Source organism: Heliconius melpomene, chromosome 14 (assembly GCF_056956725.1).
Source record: "Heliconius melpomene rosina isolate 202511_hmr_F chromosome 14, ASM5695672v1, whole genome shotgun sequence".
NCBI classification, from domain to species: Eukaryota; Metazoa; Arthropoda; class Insecta; order Lepidoptera; family Nymphalidae; genus Heliconius; species Heliconius melpomene.
Genome location: NC_140402.1, coordinates 2,010,925 through 2,029,996, shown reverse-complemented (window position 1 = coordinate 2,029,996; position 19,072 = coordinate 2,010,925). Strand labels below are relative to the sequence as shown.

General features: G+C 35.5%; 2 protein-coding genes across 6 annotated transcripts in view; one reads left to right on the top strand and one right to left on the bottom strand.

Annotated features, from left to right (window-relative positions):
* Positions 1-1,891: 1,891 nt before the first annotated feature.
* LOC146531885 (mitochondrial potassium channel ATP-binding subunit) lies at positions 1,892-10,228 on the top strand. Of its 2 annotated transcripts, XM_085197326.1 has the most exons (14): positions 1,892-2,063; positions 2,147-2,483; positions 2,656-2,811; positions 3,142-3,287; positions 3,529-3,604; positions 3,963-4,103; positions 4,902-5,086; positions 5,472-5,649; positions 5,861-5,980; positions 6,440-6,543; positions 6,882-7,056; positions 7,672-7,850; positions 8,724-8,871; positions 9,371-10,228. In XM_085197326.1, exons 1-14 carry the CDS (start codon positions 2,017-2,019, stop codon positions 9,458-9,460), a joined length of 2,082 nt encoding a protein of 693 aa, XP_085053452.1. In that variant the 5' UTR covers positions 1,892-2,016; the 3' UTR covers positions 9,461-10,228. The 2 variants fall into 2 exon arrangements, with proteins under 2 accessions (XP_085053452.1, XP_085053453.1); XM_085197327.1 differs by lacking the exon at positions 1,892-2,063 and having other exon boundaries at positions 2,177-2,314.
* Positions 10,229-13,858: 3,630 nt separating this feature from the next.
* LOC146531878 (zwei Ig domain protein zig-8-like) overlaps positions 13,859-19,072 on the bottom strand; it is a 237,154-nt gene continuing 231,940 nt past the window's right edge. For all 4 annotated transcript variants that reach the window (XM_085197097.1, XM_085197098.1, XM_085197099.1 and 1 more), the window contains 3 exons: positions 17,865-17,999; positions 15,497-15,713; positions 13,859-15,186 (listed from right to left, as the gene is read on the bottom strand). In XM_085197097.1, coding sequence (XP_085053223.1) covers positions 15,077-15,186; positions 15,497-15,713; positions 17,865-17,999 — 462 coding nt within the window. In that variant the 3' untranslated portion in view covers positions 13,859-15,076. The remainder of the gene's footprint in view (positions 15,187-15,496; positions 15,714-17,864; positions 18,000-19,072) is intronic.

Here is a 19,072-nt window from a genome sequence, read left to right as displayed (position 1 = left end):
ACACTATAAACACGACGCGACGGTTCGGAGATCGATTTCCACTGGAGACAATTTGCAATTTCATTTTCTCTTTTAAGAGGACATAGAGCGGCGTTTAATGCGCTTCCATTCATCACGCAATAACGCGAAAATTGGGCGGAACATAGGTTCTAACATTAGGTTCCCTCTGCCTATCCCTACGCGGGGTATTTATTTAGGCAAATATTTTTTACTACAATTTATAACTGCACAAATGTGGATAAAATGAAATCTAAATAACTAACCATTTTACAATAAACATTGAAACGAACAAAACGTCACTCGAATGTACTAATGATAAAATCTCTGTATAAAAAAACCGATTCCGATAAAACAATGGCACTCACAAAAATAATACACAGAACTTCGAAACTTTAAATGGCATAAATCAAATAAAAAAGCCTACGATATACAAATAATTGCGTTAACTCGCTGCACTTGTGTTAAACAATAGGTTTATTGGCGCCAAAATCAGGGTGCACACGCACTTGACCATCTGTGAACGTGGAATACTATTCGATTATTTTTAAATTTTTTTATTCTTTAGTTCGTATGCAAAGGTTTTTTTGAGTTATGCCAAGATGTATGCGGGTAACGATTATGTTTATGATGTTTCGAGCATTAGCACAGTGCTTATAGTTGTATATTTAATTATATATTTTTTTATAAATAATACTATTCATAAATATAAATAATTGTGGCGCAGCGGCAGAAGCATGTGACTGTAAAGTGACAGGTTTAATATTTTTATTTGTTTACTCTGGCGTCATTCAACACGCAATGCCTCCAAAATTGTGCGGAAAATGGGGAATGGAATATCTGAACACTAAGTTTCCAGGTTCTCTCTGCCTTCTTTGATATGTGCGAGAAACAGTTTGAAGCTAAAAAAATAATAATATTTACAGCGTGAACCTTAAAAAAAAGGTAGGTACCGTGTGGCAAAGTAGACTTAACTTTAGTTGAAACTGTATCAAATAAAATAATGATTTTTCCATCTTATATATATTATTCAAATATTTACACAATTATGTACCTAGATTTGGAATTCGTTACTGTTAATATCATCAAATAAAATAGTGTATTTTTATAGTACCTATTTGATATAAGCATATTATTCACACAATAATATAATATCTTCTTATCATAAGTACACTAAACTTTATGTAAACTTTATATTTATAGTCAATCTAAAGTCCCAATAATTTACCCGGTAGACCCAGCGGTCAAACATTAATACATTTTATAGCCGGCCGTTATTGCCGATTTGTAGTGCCCATTCGAGAGTTATCGAGGGTGGAAAGGATTATACCATTACAATAAAGGGTGGTTAGATTTAATCACCGCTGCCGGGGCTTTGTTCTGAATAGTTAAGTTTGGCACAATCGATTATTTCTAGGGAGTTTTCAGTCTTTTGTCTACTTAAATAGGATGTGGAAAGAAATCGTGTGGTTATGTACCTGTTCCAAAAGAAAAAAATATTAGTTAATTTTAAATTTGTGAAATATTACTGTTTAAAAAAAATGAGATTGTGATATATAGCGTTAACGTTAATATATAACGTTAAGTTTAAGATGTTAAATGAATATGATTATTTAAAAAATAAATAATATTTTACGATCATTTTATTAAAATATTTATTAATATGAAGAAGTGCAAAAGTCATTTACACATTCTATCCATGATAATTGTTATAATTTTGTTATTCCTAAAAAATATAAAACATAAGAAGCGTCTTATGACTAGTAGCACCATCTTGTGTAACTTAATAAAATGTTGAAAATGTTGCCAAGATACAATAAAAAAATTAACTCTCTGCATACTTGAATTACGTCATATGTGACATTGACATTTGACTTTTAGTTTTTCACCTTAATTCAATATGACAGCTTTGTGACCTAACGTAATCGAATTTATATTGCATTGTAAATCATTTTCTTATCATAAAAGTATGACTAAATCATAATTTTCACTTAGTTCAAAATAAAAAGAACTCCAAATATGTGGCAATTGATGCATATGCAATCCTGCCAGCTAATGCGACAGCGGTTGGTACCCTCAACCAAGTTCAAGTTTTTATTTTTGAATTATCACAAAACAAATATTTCTAACAGTTCAACGCTATTTTCAGATTGATGACACTCAAAACCAATGTTCAGCTGACAAATATTGTGAAAACTAAATCATCTGCGGCAGTAAAACGTTATTTTTCAAATGTTAAAGCTCCAGTGAAAGATGTGAAATCTAATGTTTTACTTTTATGTAGCCCGTGGAAGCTCTGTACAGGAGTTAGTTTAGGGTTAGCTGCTCGACTTTTGTATAGTAATGGCGTAGTTTATTGTAAGGGACTTCCATCTAGGATTGTACAGCGTAGGCCCAATATTAATGAGGATAGTGCTAAGTTTGACTGGAAAAGGTTCTGGGAATACCTTTTACCACATAAATGGCTTTTGGCTGCTGCTGTTGCAGTGAGTATTTAACTATTGACCTTTTAGCAGACACAAAATTCTCAAATTTAAAAAGTTAACAATATAATGGATTGTGAATGAAGTATGTTTAGTAGAGATGGAAGAAAAAAATAGATAAATTAGTAAGTTACTTATAAGCTTAATTAATTTAAAATATTTTATATCTTTACAGTCCGCCCTAGCTGTTGCTTTTCTAAATGTGTACATACCTGCAATGTTGGGAGTTATAGTGAATGTACTGGCTGGTATGAGAACAAATCCTTCTGTGGATTTTATTGAAGAAATAAAGTTGCCAGCCTTAAAGATGATTTCATTGTACATGGGGCAAGTAAGTATTATTTATTGATGATAACCTTTTTTTTGGCCTTATGCTTTACTTCTTATGCTTAGTCTATCAGAACAAAGAAATAAATAAATAAAATACTACTATATATACTCTTTATTGTACAATAAAAAGACAAGGTACTTATATGTACATATATTAATTTTTAAAACAGTACAATAGGTGGCCTTATTGCTAATTATTTCACCAAATGGAGATTAAACCCACAATTGTTGTGTTTACACCTAGAATCTTTTCTATGAATATTCTAGAATCTTATCATTAAAATGAGAAAAACATGAACATTATTTATATTTATTATATATCATTTTACAGGCAATGTTCACATTCTTTTACATTCATCTATTAGCTCAAGTAGGTGAAAAAGTGGCAGCACAAATGAAACAAGACTTATTTGTGTCAATACTTCAACAAGATATGGCATTTTTTGATCAAGAAAGAACTGGGGAACTAGTTAACAGGTAAATAATTATTTAGATTAACAAAGTCAATTATGTAGCTATATATTGATTGAATCTCAGGCAGAATAGTTACCAACAATGAAATTAAAATTGTTATATATAAAATTTGGTATTCAATTTGGTATTAAAATTTGTATATTATAAAATTTGGTATTTAATTTTTTTTAATGTTTTAATATAGCAGGTTTCTTAAGATTATTATGTCATTTCATTATTCTGTAATCTTTAATATGTTTTTTAGAATAACAGTAGATGTGCAAGATTTCAAGAGTTCATTCAAACAGACAATATCTGGTGGATTGAGAGCAATTACACAAGTAAGTTGATTTATTTTAATATTTTTTTTATTTTCTTGCTGTATTCCGCACCGAGCAGGGTAAGCAGAGGGAACGTTGTGTTAAGACACACCATTCCCCACTGTCCGCCGAATTCTGGAGGCATTGCATGTTAAGTGGCGTAACTCAACGCCGCGCATTGCCTTGATACCAGAGCTGAGAAATGAAATAATATAAATTTAAATAAATATTTCTGTAAGTCGATTTTGCAGCACACTGTGCCCCTGCGCTACGACTTGCCTCATAAAAATATATATACAATATTTTACATATAATAATAAAGATTTGAATGCAGTACCCTATCATATTGACATGTATTTTTTTTTATACAATTACACAGGTAGTGGGATCAGCAGTGAGCTTATTAGTGATATCTCCACATTTAACAGGATTGACAATGTTGTGTGTTCCTTCAGTAGTGATCGGCGGAACATTTATTGGATCTTTATTGAGGAAATTGTCTAGAGATGCTCAAGCACAGGTAAACAAATACCTAATAATATACTTTGTTTATTTTGAGGTAGTAGAGGTGCATTGGCAGATTGTATGACTGTAATCAAGAAGGTTGTGCGTTTGATTCCTATGAATGAATTGTTTTCATTTTCTCATTTTGGTAACAAAACAAAGCGAGACATTGAGTTCTGCCACTCAACATGTTGAGTAATTAGATGGTATATGTGAGGCAAAAAAATTATAAATCGCAAGTGGTTAGCGTTTTTAAAAAAAACACGATAAAATACATATCCTCTATATGTTTCTAAAGTATTTGGAAAGAGATTATACATAATTGCAATAAGTGATATGTATCACTCAATAACAATATTTTACACTAGTTTCTTTCTAATCAGGGCTGTTGCCTACAAGCAAATGCCCCCATTTGATTGATTCCACTGTCTTACATTTACCCTCTTTTTCATGAGTATGCTAACCATATATTAAACACAAATGTAATATTTAGGTGTGTGAAGACATTTAGACAAGACATTTAGGTGTGTGTAGACATAAACTTAATTATGTTTTATATTCAAGTAGATAATTGTTTTGTAATAAAAAAAATACATTAAGAATATTTACAAGGCAGTTTTTTATTGTACCTGAGCATATTTTCTAAAAAAAAATGTTTTTTAATGAAATGTAGACTAACAAATTAATTATGTGGTGTAGTGCAGCATCTGATGTTGTGGGTTCAATTTTTTTTCATTCAACTCTTATTTTTGTCTCCGGGGCCTATAGGATTTAAACCATTAATAATGAATATTTAATTTAACCTAAATTCCAGATAGAAAAAACAACACTCGTAGCAGAAGAAGCGATATCCAACATGAGAACAGTTCGAGCGTTCGCAGGCGAAGCGAACGAAGCTAAACTATTTGAACAAGAATGTGAGGCGGCGGCAGAACTTAGTATGGAATTGGGACTTGGAGTCGGTTTGTTTCAAGCTGGGACCAATTTGTTTTTAAATGGGTAAGTGTATGTTTTAACTATGTTTATGTTTTACAAGGCAAAACGCGGCGTTGAGTTTTACCATTCAACACGCAGTGCCGCGATAATGCGTCTTAAATTCGAAACGGAAGTGTTTGAATGTGGAACAAAAAAGTGGTGTTAACACTAGGTTCCCATTACCCAGCTATGTACGGGATATATCTATAAGTATAATAATTTAGCTTCACACTGTGTGTTTCTAATCTAGTGTTAAACACTGGTTCTCACGTAATGCTTGATTTCTGAGATATTGTATGCTGTGTGCTTGAGCTCAACGCCGTGTTTTGTTTTGTCACCAGAGCAAAGACATAAAAATTATGACTTCCCCCCGAGTGTGGGACTTTAACTTTAATATTTTTTATTTCAGCATGGTCCTAGCAACAATGTTCCTCGGCGGTCATCTAATGTCAACGGGACAAATGACAGCCGGCGATGTTATGGCGTTTCTGGTGAACGCTCAAACCGTGCAGCGTTCTGTTGCGCAAATATCTCTGTTATTTGGTTCTGTGGTTAAGGGTGTTAGCGCTGGGGGTAGGGTTTTTGAGGTATGTTTATATTTTGTCAAGATGGTTTTATAAGCGTAACTTTTTTATTTATCTATCTATTATAAAAATATATTATAAAATAAAAACCATATTTTTATAAATCAAATATAAATTATGAAAAATACACAAAACTCCTTTACATTCTAAATTTTTAAATTTGAATTCTTTATCATCACAAATACATATTAATATTTACAATTTTCATCCACAGTATATAAATAAAAAGCCACAAATGGATACTTCCGGTACAAAAACGATCAAGTACCACGAGTTTCACGGTGATATTGAGTTCAAAGATGTCTCTTTTGCATATCCAACAAGACCTGAAGCTGTAAGTATTATTTTTTTCTCTTTTCGTATAATAGAATAGGTAGAGATAATTTAGTATTAAGACTAGAATTTGAAGTACTGCATATTGAGTAGTGGAACTCAACCCCGAATTGTCTACGTGGGAAAAAAATGCAATGAACCCGCTACCAATGCGCCATTTTTTTCTATCTATAGTATAGTACGGCACGCAGAAGGAACATGGGAACCGACGGTTAAGACTCTCTGTTCTCTTTAAGACACTTCTGTTGCCGAATATCTGCCGAATTCTGGATTGTTGAGTGACGGAACTCAACGGGGGGCTTTGTCTCCTTACCAGTGAAATATTTCATTTCCTCTAGTGGGAATCAAACCGTGCTTATGGTCACAGGTGTCCCCGAGCCACGGCTACTCGGCTATACTAAACTAAATTATTTAATTCAATAATCCTTCCTCTTACCAATATATATTTTATTGTTTTCAGATAGTTCTACAGAATTTCAACTTGAAAATACCAGCGGGGAAAACTATCGCTATAGTTGGTACATCCGGTAATGGGAAATCTACTATAGCTGCATTATTAGAAAGGTAATTTTATTATATTTTGAAATATCATTAAATTATTTAATAAAAACATAATAAAACAAGGTCGTCGTCGTGCAGCGGCAATATAAATCTTAGATTTAAACCTTAGCCCATTCATACCTTCTGACCACTGAGTTACATAGGCTACATTGTAATTTTTTACATTTTTGTTTATAGTTTAACTATTATATACTATTTTATACTTATTAATAAGTATAATATTTGTCTTGACATTAGGTTCTCTCTGCCTAAGTTTTCTTCTTCATGAAAAATTCATAAAGCTTAATAACAATTTTTAAAAAACAATATTTTTCTAAGATTTCTTAATTTATTTTTTTTAGATTTTACGACGTAAACTCAGGTTCAGTAACAATAGATAATATAGACATACGGGAGTTCGATCACCTCTGGTTGCGGGGTAGAGCTCTGGGGCTAATCAGTCAGGAGCCGGTGTTATTTGCGACTAGTGTTAAGGAGAATATTAGATATGGACGGCCTGATGCTACTGATGCGGAGGTATGTTGGGTCTGATTTTGATTAGATACAATTTTTATTGTAATTAAGTGTCAATGTTGCTTTTTTAAATTTGAATTTGTTAATTAAAATAACCATATTTGATAATACCGTTCCGAATAATCATTTATTATTCAAATATCTACCTGTACTTTCAAAACTGGCGAGTAAATGTTGATGTCTTACTTAGTTATACTTCAATAGTGTAAATTGTCAGTAATAACATCAATATTTTTAAGTTAACTAATACAGAGAGAAGCTGATATTAAGACACTATGTTTCCCCATTTTCCGTCGAATTTCTAAGGCATTGCGTGTTGAGTGGCCGAAATCAACGCCTCGCTTGGCCTGAACCAAGGGAGGAAATAAAAATAAACTAAAATAGGCTAGTTATAATCCGTTGTTGTGCAGCGGCACATCGTGTGACTGTAAACGTGACGGTTGTGGCTTCGATGCTCATTAGAGGAAGGAATTATTTTACGTTGTCACTCTGGAAATACGACAAATACGCCACTGAAACTTGCAATGTCTTTAAAGTTGGCAGAAATTTGGGAACAGTATGTTTTAACACTGAGAAAAAATGTAAAGATATTAACTAATATAATATTTTTAATACTAGGTATATCAAGCAGCCAAAACAGCCAACGCGGACGACTTCATTCGCAACTTCCCCAATGGGTACAACACTATGGTAGGGGAACGAGGGATGTCCCTTAGCGGAGGACAGAAGCAGAGGATAGCCATCGCCCGCGCCGTCCTGAAGAACCCACCTGTTATGATATTGGATGAGGCTACTAGGTCGGTTATTTTTTAATTTGATAAGTGATTTTTTGTGTTTTGGTCATATATTTTGAGTTCTACACTGTATAGTATAAAATATATAATTAGATAATTAGAATAAATATATAAATCTTTGTCAGCAGTATCCCGCACATAGCAGGGTAGGCAGAAGGAATCTAGCGTTAAGACTCTCTGTTCCCCACTTACCGCCAAACTCTGGAGGGATTGCGTGTTGAGTGGCAGAACTCAACGCCGCCATAATAAAAAATAAAACTTTTGAATTGTTACATCTCACAAAAGCCAAATTATACATAAACTTTACGTAAATTAAAGCCTGATTGTGCTATTTTGATGCATAAACCAGTGGCGTAGCTAGGGGGGTGCGAGCGGTGCGGTCGCACCGGGCATCAAAAGGAAAAGGGGCATCAAAGTCAACGATCACTTTGTTTTTTCTTTGTTTTTACCACCTTAGACCATTTTAAAGGGCATCAAGTCCCCTAAGTCGCACCGGGCATCAAAGTCGACGATCACTTTGTTTTTTTTTTAGAACTCATCAACAGGAAAGGGGCATGACAATCGACGATCACTTTGGTTTTTTTTAGAACTCATCCAAAGGAAAGGGGCATCAAGTCCCCTAAGCAGCACCGGGCAGCAAATACCCTAGCTACGCCACTGGCATAAACTATATTACTGTAAAGTTACATTTAAATCTATGTAGTATTTTTTGCGTGAAAGTGGAACACACATGCATCCATCCTCACAAAACTTTTACGTTGAAAGTTCGTCGGAACGTTGATAATTTAATATCTAAACACTAGGTTCCCTCTGCCTACCCTCCTATGTGTGGGATACAGCGTGAACCTAAAAAAAATAATTTTTATTATCTTACAGTGCTTTAGATTCAGCAAGTGAAAAAGTGGTCCAAACGGCCCTAGAAACAGCTTCCAAAGGACGCACAGTACTTGTGATAGCGCACAGATTGTCAACAGTCATGAATGCTGATATTATAGTTGTATTGAACAAAGGAAATATTGTTGAGGTATGTTCTGTTTAAAATATCTTAAAATTTTCCTACTAATTTGCTAATAATTAAGATAACTTAATAACTTACAAGTGTATGAGCATTTCGGCGTAGTACGGTGAGAACGTACGGTTTAGTGGTTGGATCTAAAAAATATTTTATCTTTCTTAAGTGTGGTATGACTCTTCAAAAATATAAAAAACGTTTTCTTTTGTAAATTTTTTTGGTTGGATATGACACTAGATTTTCTTATTATTCCTTTAAATAATATTAAAAAAATGATTTATCTATTTAAGCAGTATTTGGGGACATTGTGATCTACTACTGTAAAGGCGAGGCTTGTGGGTTCGATATCCATCTAAGAGAATTAATTATCTTCAATTCTCTGATCTGGTAAACTCGAAACACAATTTCTCTTAAATTGGGGACGCGTGAAGAACGGAAAACCTTAACCTAAAAAACCAAACAGTTAATAAAGATGTTTGTATTCTATGTTTTATATTTATATTTTTTACAGATGGGCACACACGAGCAACTAAAGAAATTAAAAGGTCACTATTGGAACTTGATAAAACAACAAGACCAAAATTCAGAATCTAAATCATGATAAAAATATTTTTTAAGATAAAATGAAAGCCTTTTTTGTTGATAAGTAATATAGACAATTATGTATTATAAACACAATATATTAAATACTGCCACTATAGAGGTATAATGAATCATGCAATGATCACCAGTTCGATTTCTAATAGATTATTTTTTTATGAATTTATTTATTTATTATAGCATATATATTTTTTATTTGTTATTTAATCAATAGCATTTTACGAAATGATAATTTTAACAATAATGTTTATTTTATAATTGTAGTGGAAATTTGTAGAAATCGCTCACAGACGCTAATTAAGTAAATAGATTTTCACAAGCAGATAAGAAGTTCGATGTAGATAATTAAGAAGGCTTAAACAGAAACACACGTTCGAATCCAAAGCGCTACTTTTGATTGTTTCTAAATATTTTTCCTTTTCTTCATGTTAATTTTTTTTTAATATGGAAGAAGTTTGGGATGGAGGTTGTTATAGGTTTGGTTAGGTTAAGGTTAGGTTCCGAGTAGGCGCGCGCAGGTTGCTCCCGCGCGCTACTCCGAGCAGGCCGTCGAGGGTGCCCACACACCCTTGACTCCGCGACGTGCCTAACAGGCTCCCGCCGCCGCGATTCGTGGACGAATCCAGTCCCCGCGTCTCGCGGCCAGTGGCGGTCGAGGAGGAGCACCGTTAGGTTTTAGTGGGTATTCGGACGGCCTACATCTGCTAAGTCCGCGAGTCCCACATAACCCGCTCGAGTCCCCACTCGGGCCGGTATCCGTAATTCGATTGGGGAAAATGGTAGAACGACATCGCCCATCGGAGATGTTGGTGGCGGGCGATCTCAACGCCAAGTCCAGCGTGTGGAGCTCCGCAATGAAGGATGTGCGTGGTGTGACACGGTCTGAGTGGGTAATCGCCACTGGTTTACCAGCGGTAATTGCCATCGGACGGATCCGCCCAGCCTTCGCACGTTCCTATGTTACCTTCGTTCGCGAGCCCAGCTCTAGCGCGTCGTGTTCGGGGTGTGTGTGTGAGGTGGGAGTGTTGGATGATGTGGAGACTCTCTCGGATCATCTCTACATCTAAGAGATCTCCACTCGTCCAGCGGTGCAACCAGCCCCCAGTTCGACCTCGCGAGAGTACAGACCGCGGTGGCAATTGGGTCGCCTCTACAGGCAATTATTGGAGGAGGCCGCGATAGTGGAATCCTGGCTGCCCCAGAGCTTGGTATCTGCAGAAGACGCCGCATGCTGGCCGCAGGGGGCGGTGACGCGTATCTGTGACGCGTCAATGCCCCGTTCCAGGCGCCGCCCCCAGCGGCGGCAAGTGAACTTGTGGTCGTGGTAGATCGTGCAACTGCGTAACATCTGCGTTGACGCGAGACGCCAGGAAAGCCACTATCGTAGACGGGTAGAGAAGGTGCAGGAGGAAATCGATCGTGTGAAAGGCCAGTCGCACGACCGATTGATCGCGGGGATAGACTAAGATCCGTACGGCACACCTCCGCCAGACTCCGACCGGTCATTCTCCGAGGAGTGCTGTCGTCGCTATTCCCGCAACAGGCCAACTTTGCACCACCTAGTATGGCTCGCCCTGCAGCGCGAGAGGAGGAGGAAGACAGTGTCGCACCACCGGTGGAGGAGGAGCTCGAAAAGGCTATTCGCCGATCTCGCCACAAGAGCACCGCCCCGGGCTTGGAGCATCCCAGGCGCTAACTTTTTTTTTTATTTTTTTATTAATTTTTTTTAAATATATGTATATATATATATATATATATATATATATATATATACATATACATACATATAATATATATACATATATATATTATGTTATATTATTTAATATATTAATTAACTTAATATATAAAAAGCGCTCTTTACCTTACTACATTAATCTACTACTATACCGACAATTATAATTTAACCATACACACCTTACATTAAGAGAAAAAAAAATAACACAAATACACTTAACAAATCTTATGTATTATATCTATTCTTGTACTGTATATTCTATAATATAAAACACAAAAAAACAAAAAATATATATATACTGTCTGTAGATCTTTAAGATCTTTCAGTTTTATCTTTAAAATTGGTTTAGTAACGTTTTTATTCAAAGTGAGGTTATTTATATTATTAAAGATTTTGGGTACCATGCACCTTGTTCTCTTTCCAAAATAATTTTTCGCAGTTGGCTCAATAAATTCTTTTTTCCCGACCCTCCTAGTATTATATTTATTCTCAATCGTCTCCCTATATTTATTAGTATAAAAGTTTCGATGCTTATTAAGTAGTTTACTTTAATGTCTACTGGTAAAATTCCACGAATTGAAAATGAAAAACTTTTCATACTCTCCATGACATTTTTCTTTTATCTTTTTACCAACCAAAAACTTGATCAAACGTATTTGAAGTTCCTTTATATCCCTTAAGTATGTTATGAATGTCCGCCCATACACGCTAAGACCGTAACTAAGTACGAAGTCCGCGAGGGCATAGTATACAATGCGTAGCGTTTCTTTATTTAATACTTTACTTAAGTGGTAAAACTTCCCCAGGACACACCTTAGCCTATTGCAAATATCTATTATCTGAGATTTTTAATTAAAAATTTTATCAATTCTTAAGCCTAAGTACTTGAGTGTATTAACGAATTCAGCAGTGTTCGCACCATCGTGCGAGAGTCTTGAGCGAGATCGCCAAGCTCTTCGCGCCTGTTGTAGCCAGGAGGCTACAACACCATTTGGAAGCGACAGGTCCGGAGCTCTAGGATCAACAATATGGCTTCTGCAGGGGCGTTCGACGATGGATGCCATACTAGAGATGAAGTCCTATGCGAAGGATGGCCTGGGGCAAAGGAATACTGGCGGTGTCTTTAGACATCGCCAACGCCCTCAACTCCCTGCCCTGGCCGTGCATTATGGAGGCACTTATATACCATCGTGTGCCTCCATACCTGCGCCGCATCATCGAGGCTTACCTGTCTGAGAGGTCTGTGACCTTTCCGGCTCCTGGAGGAGGATGGAAGGAGGTAAGGTGTGTCGGCCGGTATTCCACATGGATCAGTGCTGCGTCCGATCCTCTGGAACATCGGGTACGACTGGGTGCTGCGTGGCGGCACCATGGAAGGGCTTAAGGTCCTCTGTTACGCCGACGATACGCTGGTTTTTAGCGCAGCAAAGGACCTACCAGGAGGCGGCGGTCCTGGCGACGGCCGGGGTGGCGGAGGTCGTCGGCCGCATAAGGTGGCTCGGATTAGAAGTCGCCTGAAACAAGTCTGAGGCACTCTATTTTCATGCTCCTCGCAAGGGCACCAACAGATCACACATCATCATTGGCGGCGTCAATATTGGCGTTAAGAGGAGCATGAAATACCTCGGAATTGCTCTGGCCGGCCGGTGGCGCTTTCGGGGTCATTTTATATCTTTGGCCCCGAAACTGTTGAAAACAGCGGCGGCCTTGGCGCGGCTTTTGCCCTACGTGGGTGGGCAGAGCGCCTCGAGCCGTCGACTATACACCGGAGTGGTCAGGTTGATGGTGCTCCCGTATGGGCGGACGCCCTGGATCGGCACACCACTCTGCTGCGACGTGCGCAGAGGGTGATGGCCATACAGGCGATACGGGGGTACTGGACCATCTGCGGTGAGGTGGCGTGCGTGCTGGCTGGAGTCATGCCGTGGGACTTAGATGCGCTTTCCCTGGCGCCGGTCTATTGACGGTATATAACGGTATTATTATATTTCTTTTCAGCCATTTTCAATGTTTTAATATTTTTTTTATAGTTATAAGAAGCTAAAAATAGTATATAATTAACAAAGACAATAGAATATAAATGCTATCAAAAATGACAATAGTATATATGTATAAAGTTTGTTGTTGTTGGAAATTTTATATACAACGTGTTGTGTAAATAAAATTATTAGTTTTTATATTATATTTTGTTTTATTGAAAATTGTTTTATGTATTCTAAGACCAAAATGTATGGCGAGAGAAACGAAAAGATACTTATCGCCAAAGGAGGATTTCTCGATATGCTTACGGAAACGGGAAAAATGTTTAGGCAAAGCATAGCGTTAAATTTTGCCACTTAACACGCATTGCCACAACAATCCGGTGAAAAGTGAGAAGCGGAGTGTCTTAACTCTAGGCTCCCTCTGCCCACGCTGCTACATGCGGGACATAGCGTGAAGCTGAATACAAAAAAATACATTAGGCTCTCTCCGACATTATCTTATGTTGTCTGTATGTTTGTAAAGAAATACAGTTTGTATAAACACATTATTGTAAGAGTCAAAATTAAACTATGAAAGTGATGGAAATTAAATTAATATTTTAAACAATGTAAAAAAAATTTTTTTTCATATACTGTGTCCATAGACCAAGCATTAGTATTTAAGAAAAAAAATAAACACTTTTCCGAAGAAATATTTATTGCGTACAGGATCACCAAAATTGTTTGTACAGTTTTTAAATTTAAACACTGACAAGTTATTTACAATGTACCTATTGTATATTAAACTATGCTACTCCATTTTATATTTACAAGATAACAATTTTAGAATTATAACTTAATTTCGAAAGTTTTATATAAGTAAGTATACGTAAGTTTTATAAGTAATTTTCTATGATATTTTGCCATCTTTTTCATTTGGCAACACCATAGCGCTAATTTAATTATTCTATGTCAACTTGGCTTGATGGTGAAATTATTTTGAAATTGGAAATAAGGACATGGTTACGAGATTCTCTACTTATTTTTTTAATAGAAAAGATAATTTTAACTAAAAATAACTTAAAAATAAGTTGCCAAGTTAACAGTTAGGTTAAATTACTTAAAAGTCGAAACTAGCCTATATTTTAATTCCTTGGAATTTGTAACTTATTTATCCCATAACAGTATTTTTAATTTCTGTTCTGAACTTAAACTAAAAGAAATGAATTAGTAACATAATTTAGTAATTTTTAAATTTTGCTTGAAATTGTTAATTGACCATTTATGTCGGTATGTGTACTAAGAATTACTCTTGAACTCTTGGACCTACCAAGGTAAGTATTTTTTCAAACTGTTAAAATTTTCAACGTTACGTATTATTAATTTTAAATTTTCATTTCAATTTATAATTTAAAAATAAGTAAACTATTATATATTATTAAAATACAAATACTATTACAGCCGTAACATGAAATAATTAACAGAATATTAGAATACAGCCAAATCGATCGTTAAATTATAAGATTATAAATATTAAAAATCCATTCGACATTCTAATATGTAAATTCGAATATTAATTTAAGTGCTTTAACTACATAGATATATTATTATTTATAATACAATTTTATTTTAGTAATTTATAAATATTTTGTCAATTATTTAAAAAATCCTCATCAAAATGTTGCCTAATAAGAAAATTAAGAAAAAAAAAACTTTGTCTATTTTGGTCTTTCTGAATACATCCACAAAATAAACTATATAAAATATGTAGTTCTTTTACTATAGGACTGCCTAAAAACACCACAGAATATATATAAAAAATGCCATATTTAAAAGAATTATAAACATATTAATAATCTGGGCCGTTTGGCATCTATTTTTAATCTATGCATTAAAAACGTTCTACAGAGCGCTAACGTCATCGCAGGGAGAACGAGATCGATATACAAGTGATTAGTAAGATCGTGACGCTGGACGTGATGCCGTGGATCGCGCTGTTCCGACGTAATATAGCTGCCATCTTGTTACCTGGAATTATTTGATAGTTATTTTGTATTAAGATTGGTTTAAAACTTATAATATTTTGTATTGAATTTTATAATTGCATTTGTCTTATAAGTCCATAAACGCCGGCTTTACGCATAAAGAAGCATGACTCATTGTTACGATCCACCTGAGCCGAGTGTGCAAGCGAGAGCGCGGTTTCGGATTTTTTTTGTAATTACAGAGTTTAAATTATTTAATCAGTGCAAATAAACGTTATTTTATCGAAAAATATAATAATTTTCAACTAACTACACTTTAACTCAACTAAAAATATAATAAATAGGTAACTTACTGCCCTCCGACACGAAAACATGTATCGACGCCGGTTCAGTATTGCTAGCACTGCAAGTATAATTTCCCGAGTCCTTCAGCGTAGCCCCTCTAACAGTCAGCCTGGACTGCGTCCTCGCCCCCGGCTCCGTCTCCACCGTGATGCCGCCGCGCGTCGCGTCGTAGTTGATCATTCTCTCATTGTGGTACCAGAATACGTATTGGGGTGGCGTTGGACTCTGAAATTTTATGGAGTTTTTCAGATCAGGCTTTATCCCGATTATAAAAGAAAAATAGGCACGGAGAGCCCAATTGTTTTTTTTTTAGCTTTACTCTGGTATACTGCACCAAGGGAACCTGGGAGTAGAATATTAAGGCACTCCGTTCCTTAACATCACTCTCGCTCTTTGCGTCGTTACCTGAGCGAGAAAATGAAAATATTTCACCAGGTGTGAATCAAACCCACGTCACGTTTACAGTCGCTCTGTGCCACGACTGCCTTTAGAGGATTATTCATGCTTTGTTTATGTTTAAATTAATAAACATAATCGTTATAATTAAAAAAAAAAAACAAAATATTTAAATTTCCTACCTATATAATATTATACTTATTATATAAAATTGAAGATTTTGTTTAATTGATCGCGATTATCCCAACAAATAGTGTTTTGAATTGAAATAAATTTCAAAGTTGGATAGGGTATATTATAATTTAAAATTGTTTTTAACCATGCAAGCGAAGTCGTAGGTAAAGATTAAGAATTCAAAATCAATTCGAAAACAACAATAACAGCTCAAACTATTCAAGCCAGCCCCAAGCCTTCCATTTCCGTATCCATTATTCCCCACATATTGCAGCAGCTGATATGCCCCTATCTAACCACAGATTAAGACCAAGAATTTTGATTGAGCGGCTTTCAATACACCGCGCCTTGCCCCGGCTCCAGTAGAGCAATCCCTAGTTTAGTACCTAGAAATGAAAGTGTAATTATATGTTGTTTTCTATATGTTTTGTTGTAAGAGTTGTTATGGATTCAATTCCGATCTATGGTAATTAATTATTTTCATAACGATAGTTTCGGTAAAAAGACGTAGAGTTCTGCCACTCGACGCCTCCAGAATTCGGCGGACAGCGAGGAACGGAATCTCTTAACAATAGGTTCCGTCTACCTACTCTGCTGTGTGCGGGATATCGCGTGAAGCTGATTTAATTTAATTTTAATTAATGTAAAGATATTTCCACCGTTCTAGCTGCATATGTATATTATAAAATATATAATCTTACCATAAGTTATTGAGAATACTAAGATAAGGAATTTATAAAGTTTGGTAAAGTTACCAAAGTTACCAAGTTTGGTCTTGTTTCTGACACATACTACCTTTACTTACTCGTACGGTACATAATAATTAATATGATAAGAATTAAATATCTATAACTAAAAGTAAAATTCTGGTTAAGAGTGAAAAAAAAAGGTTTTGAGTTTTTAAGTTTTATACTAGTCACCGCCCGCAACCTTGTTTGATTGGATTTTATGACATAAAATGGATTTTTCCCGTTTCCATAGGTATTGATTAACGGAACCCAATGTTACGCTTTGTCTCGTTATCAGAGCGAAAAAATATTCCTCCGAATGAGAATCGAACCCACAACAGTCGCGTTTATAGTCACACCCTTGAGCTACTGGCATATGACAGCTTTTTTAATACATTACATATATACAGTGTCAACACATTCTCCGTTCTCCTCTCAATATCGAGACTATTGGCGGAGTCTAACGTCATATCCTACGAGACCGGGACTCGAATAAATATATAAATATTTATTCGAGTCACAATTTTTGCAACTCTAGTAATATTTTTCTTATTGATTCGATTATAAGGAAATTAGGGAGTATACGAGATTAAAAACATAAGTATACTTAAATCCCATTAATATAAGAAAATATATAAAAAAATATAGTTTGTGTGGTTCTGAGAAATTGAATTTCCACTTAAAATCGGTATCTAGACGAATGTCTTGGAAATGCTCTTGATATCAAACGAAATCGTTTTATAAGATTATTGCGTACAACTCAATCCGTGTCCATCAACTACTGTAAGCTGATGGGAACGTTAGATTCAATTTACAGTTTAAAATAGATTTATTTTTGATTCGATTCCTTTTGTCACGCTTCCCGTCCCCATGTCACGCGCCGCATACAGCAGGATTGGCAGAGAGAACGTAGAGATAAAACACTATCCCTTTTTTCCGCCGAATTCTGGTGGGGACCGGAACCGACAGTATGTGGGAAACGGAGTGTCTTAGCACTAGGTTCCTTCAGCCTATCCTACTGCGTGCGGGATAGAGCGTGAAGCTGATTAAATAATTTTTTTAATAAATCAATACGAACCTTCTCAACAATACAAATGAGATGTATCACACTGCCCATGTCGACGTGGTGCTCGCCCGACCCCAGTATGAATGCCTCTGGCACCACGATCTGCAATCTGACGTAGTGGGATACGATTCCAGTACGAGTTGATACCTGGAAATGTATGGAAATAAGAGTTTAAAGTTTAAAAATTCAAATTTAAGTTTATTTAAATTTAAATATTCATCGTATAAGGGGATTAAAAGTGAGTAGTAAGAGAGGCCCGAGGAGATATCGTTTGACTTAAAAACTTATAAGTATCGATGATACCGGAGGACCATTTGGAATTTATGGGTGTAAGATGACAGAAAAAAAAAGAAAAGAGATTCATGACAGTTGACCAGGCGAGATAAGACCGTAGAGTTTGGAACTCTCTTCTCTCTGGCTACCTCGATTAATATCTATATTTGTAATACTAAAAGTTATAATAAGTTTATTAGTGTCTGCCTCAAGAAACTTGGTCTTAACAGTTATTAGATTCATTCAATCGTGAAAATCCCGATTCGAAGTAAGTTAGGCGAGTATGTGGTGGCCGTGCTTCAGTAAGCTCACAAAATTGCTCTGTTTCATCTCTCAAAGATATTATTTAATTAGAGATTGTCATAAAATTTGTATATAATTTATTATGTTTTTATGTAGGTTCTACCAATTTGCGATAAATGGGGGCTGGGGGTTCGATTCCCACTCCATGAAATGAAATATTTAATATTTTCATTTTTTCGCCAGACCGAAGGCAAAGTGCGGCGTTAAGTTTCGTCTCTCACCACTTTCAGTCTAAATCTCTCGTTAGGATTCAGCAGAAATTTAAATTTATATAAAAGTTTAAATTTTAATCAATTTTTTGAAATACATTGTAATCTAAATATATGTCCATGATATATTGAAATTACTGCCGACATACTCCGGTCTTGTTGGCCAATGCCCCAATTTCTCATGGTTAAGGATGCGAAAAAACCCCTCTTCTACCTTTTCACAGACATTGATCACAGAATTTTTAGCTTTTCGGACGAAATTATTTAGAAATTTTATTTTTGTAGCGAAACGAGGATTTTGTATAAACTTATACGAAGTTAAATAGTTATTTGTATTTTTTTTAATTCTTAAAGGAAGTGGGTTTGATTTACACTAGGATGAATGAAATATTTAATCTTTTCTCCGCTCTGGTAAGAAGGCAAAGCGGTATTACT

What these genes read in the sequence shown, in the direction of transcription:
- LOC146531885 (XM_085197326.1), top strand. Translation starts at nt 2,017, where the DNA reads ATGTGGCAATTGATGCATATGCAATCCTGCCAGCTAATGCGACAGCG. An exon ending in TTTCATTGTACATGGGGCAA is followed by an intron (nt 2,812 to 3,141) that starts GTAAGTATTATT and finishes ATCATTTTACAG; the next exon opens with GCAATGTTCACATTCTTTTA. An exon ending in ATAGCTGCATTATTAGAAAG is followed by an intron (nt 6,544 to 6,881) that starts GTAATTTTATTA and finishes TATTTTTTTTAG; the next exon opens with ATTTTACGACGTAAACTCAG.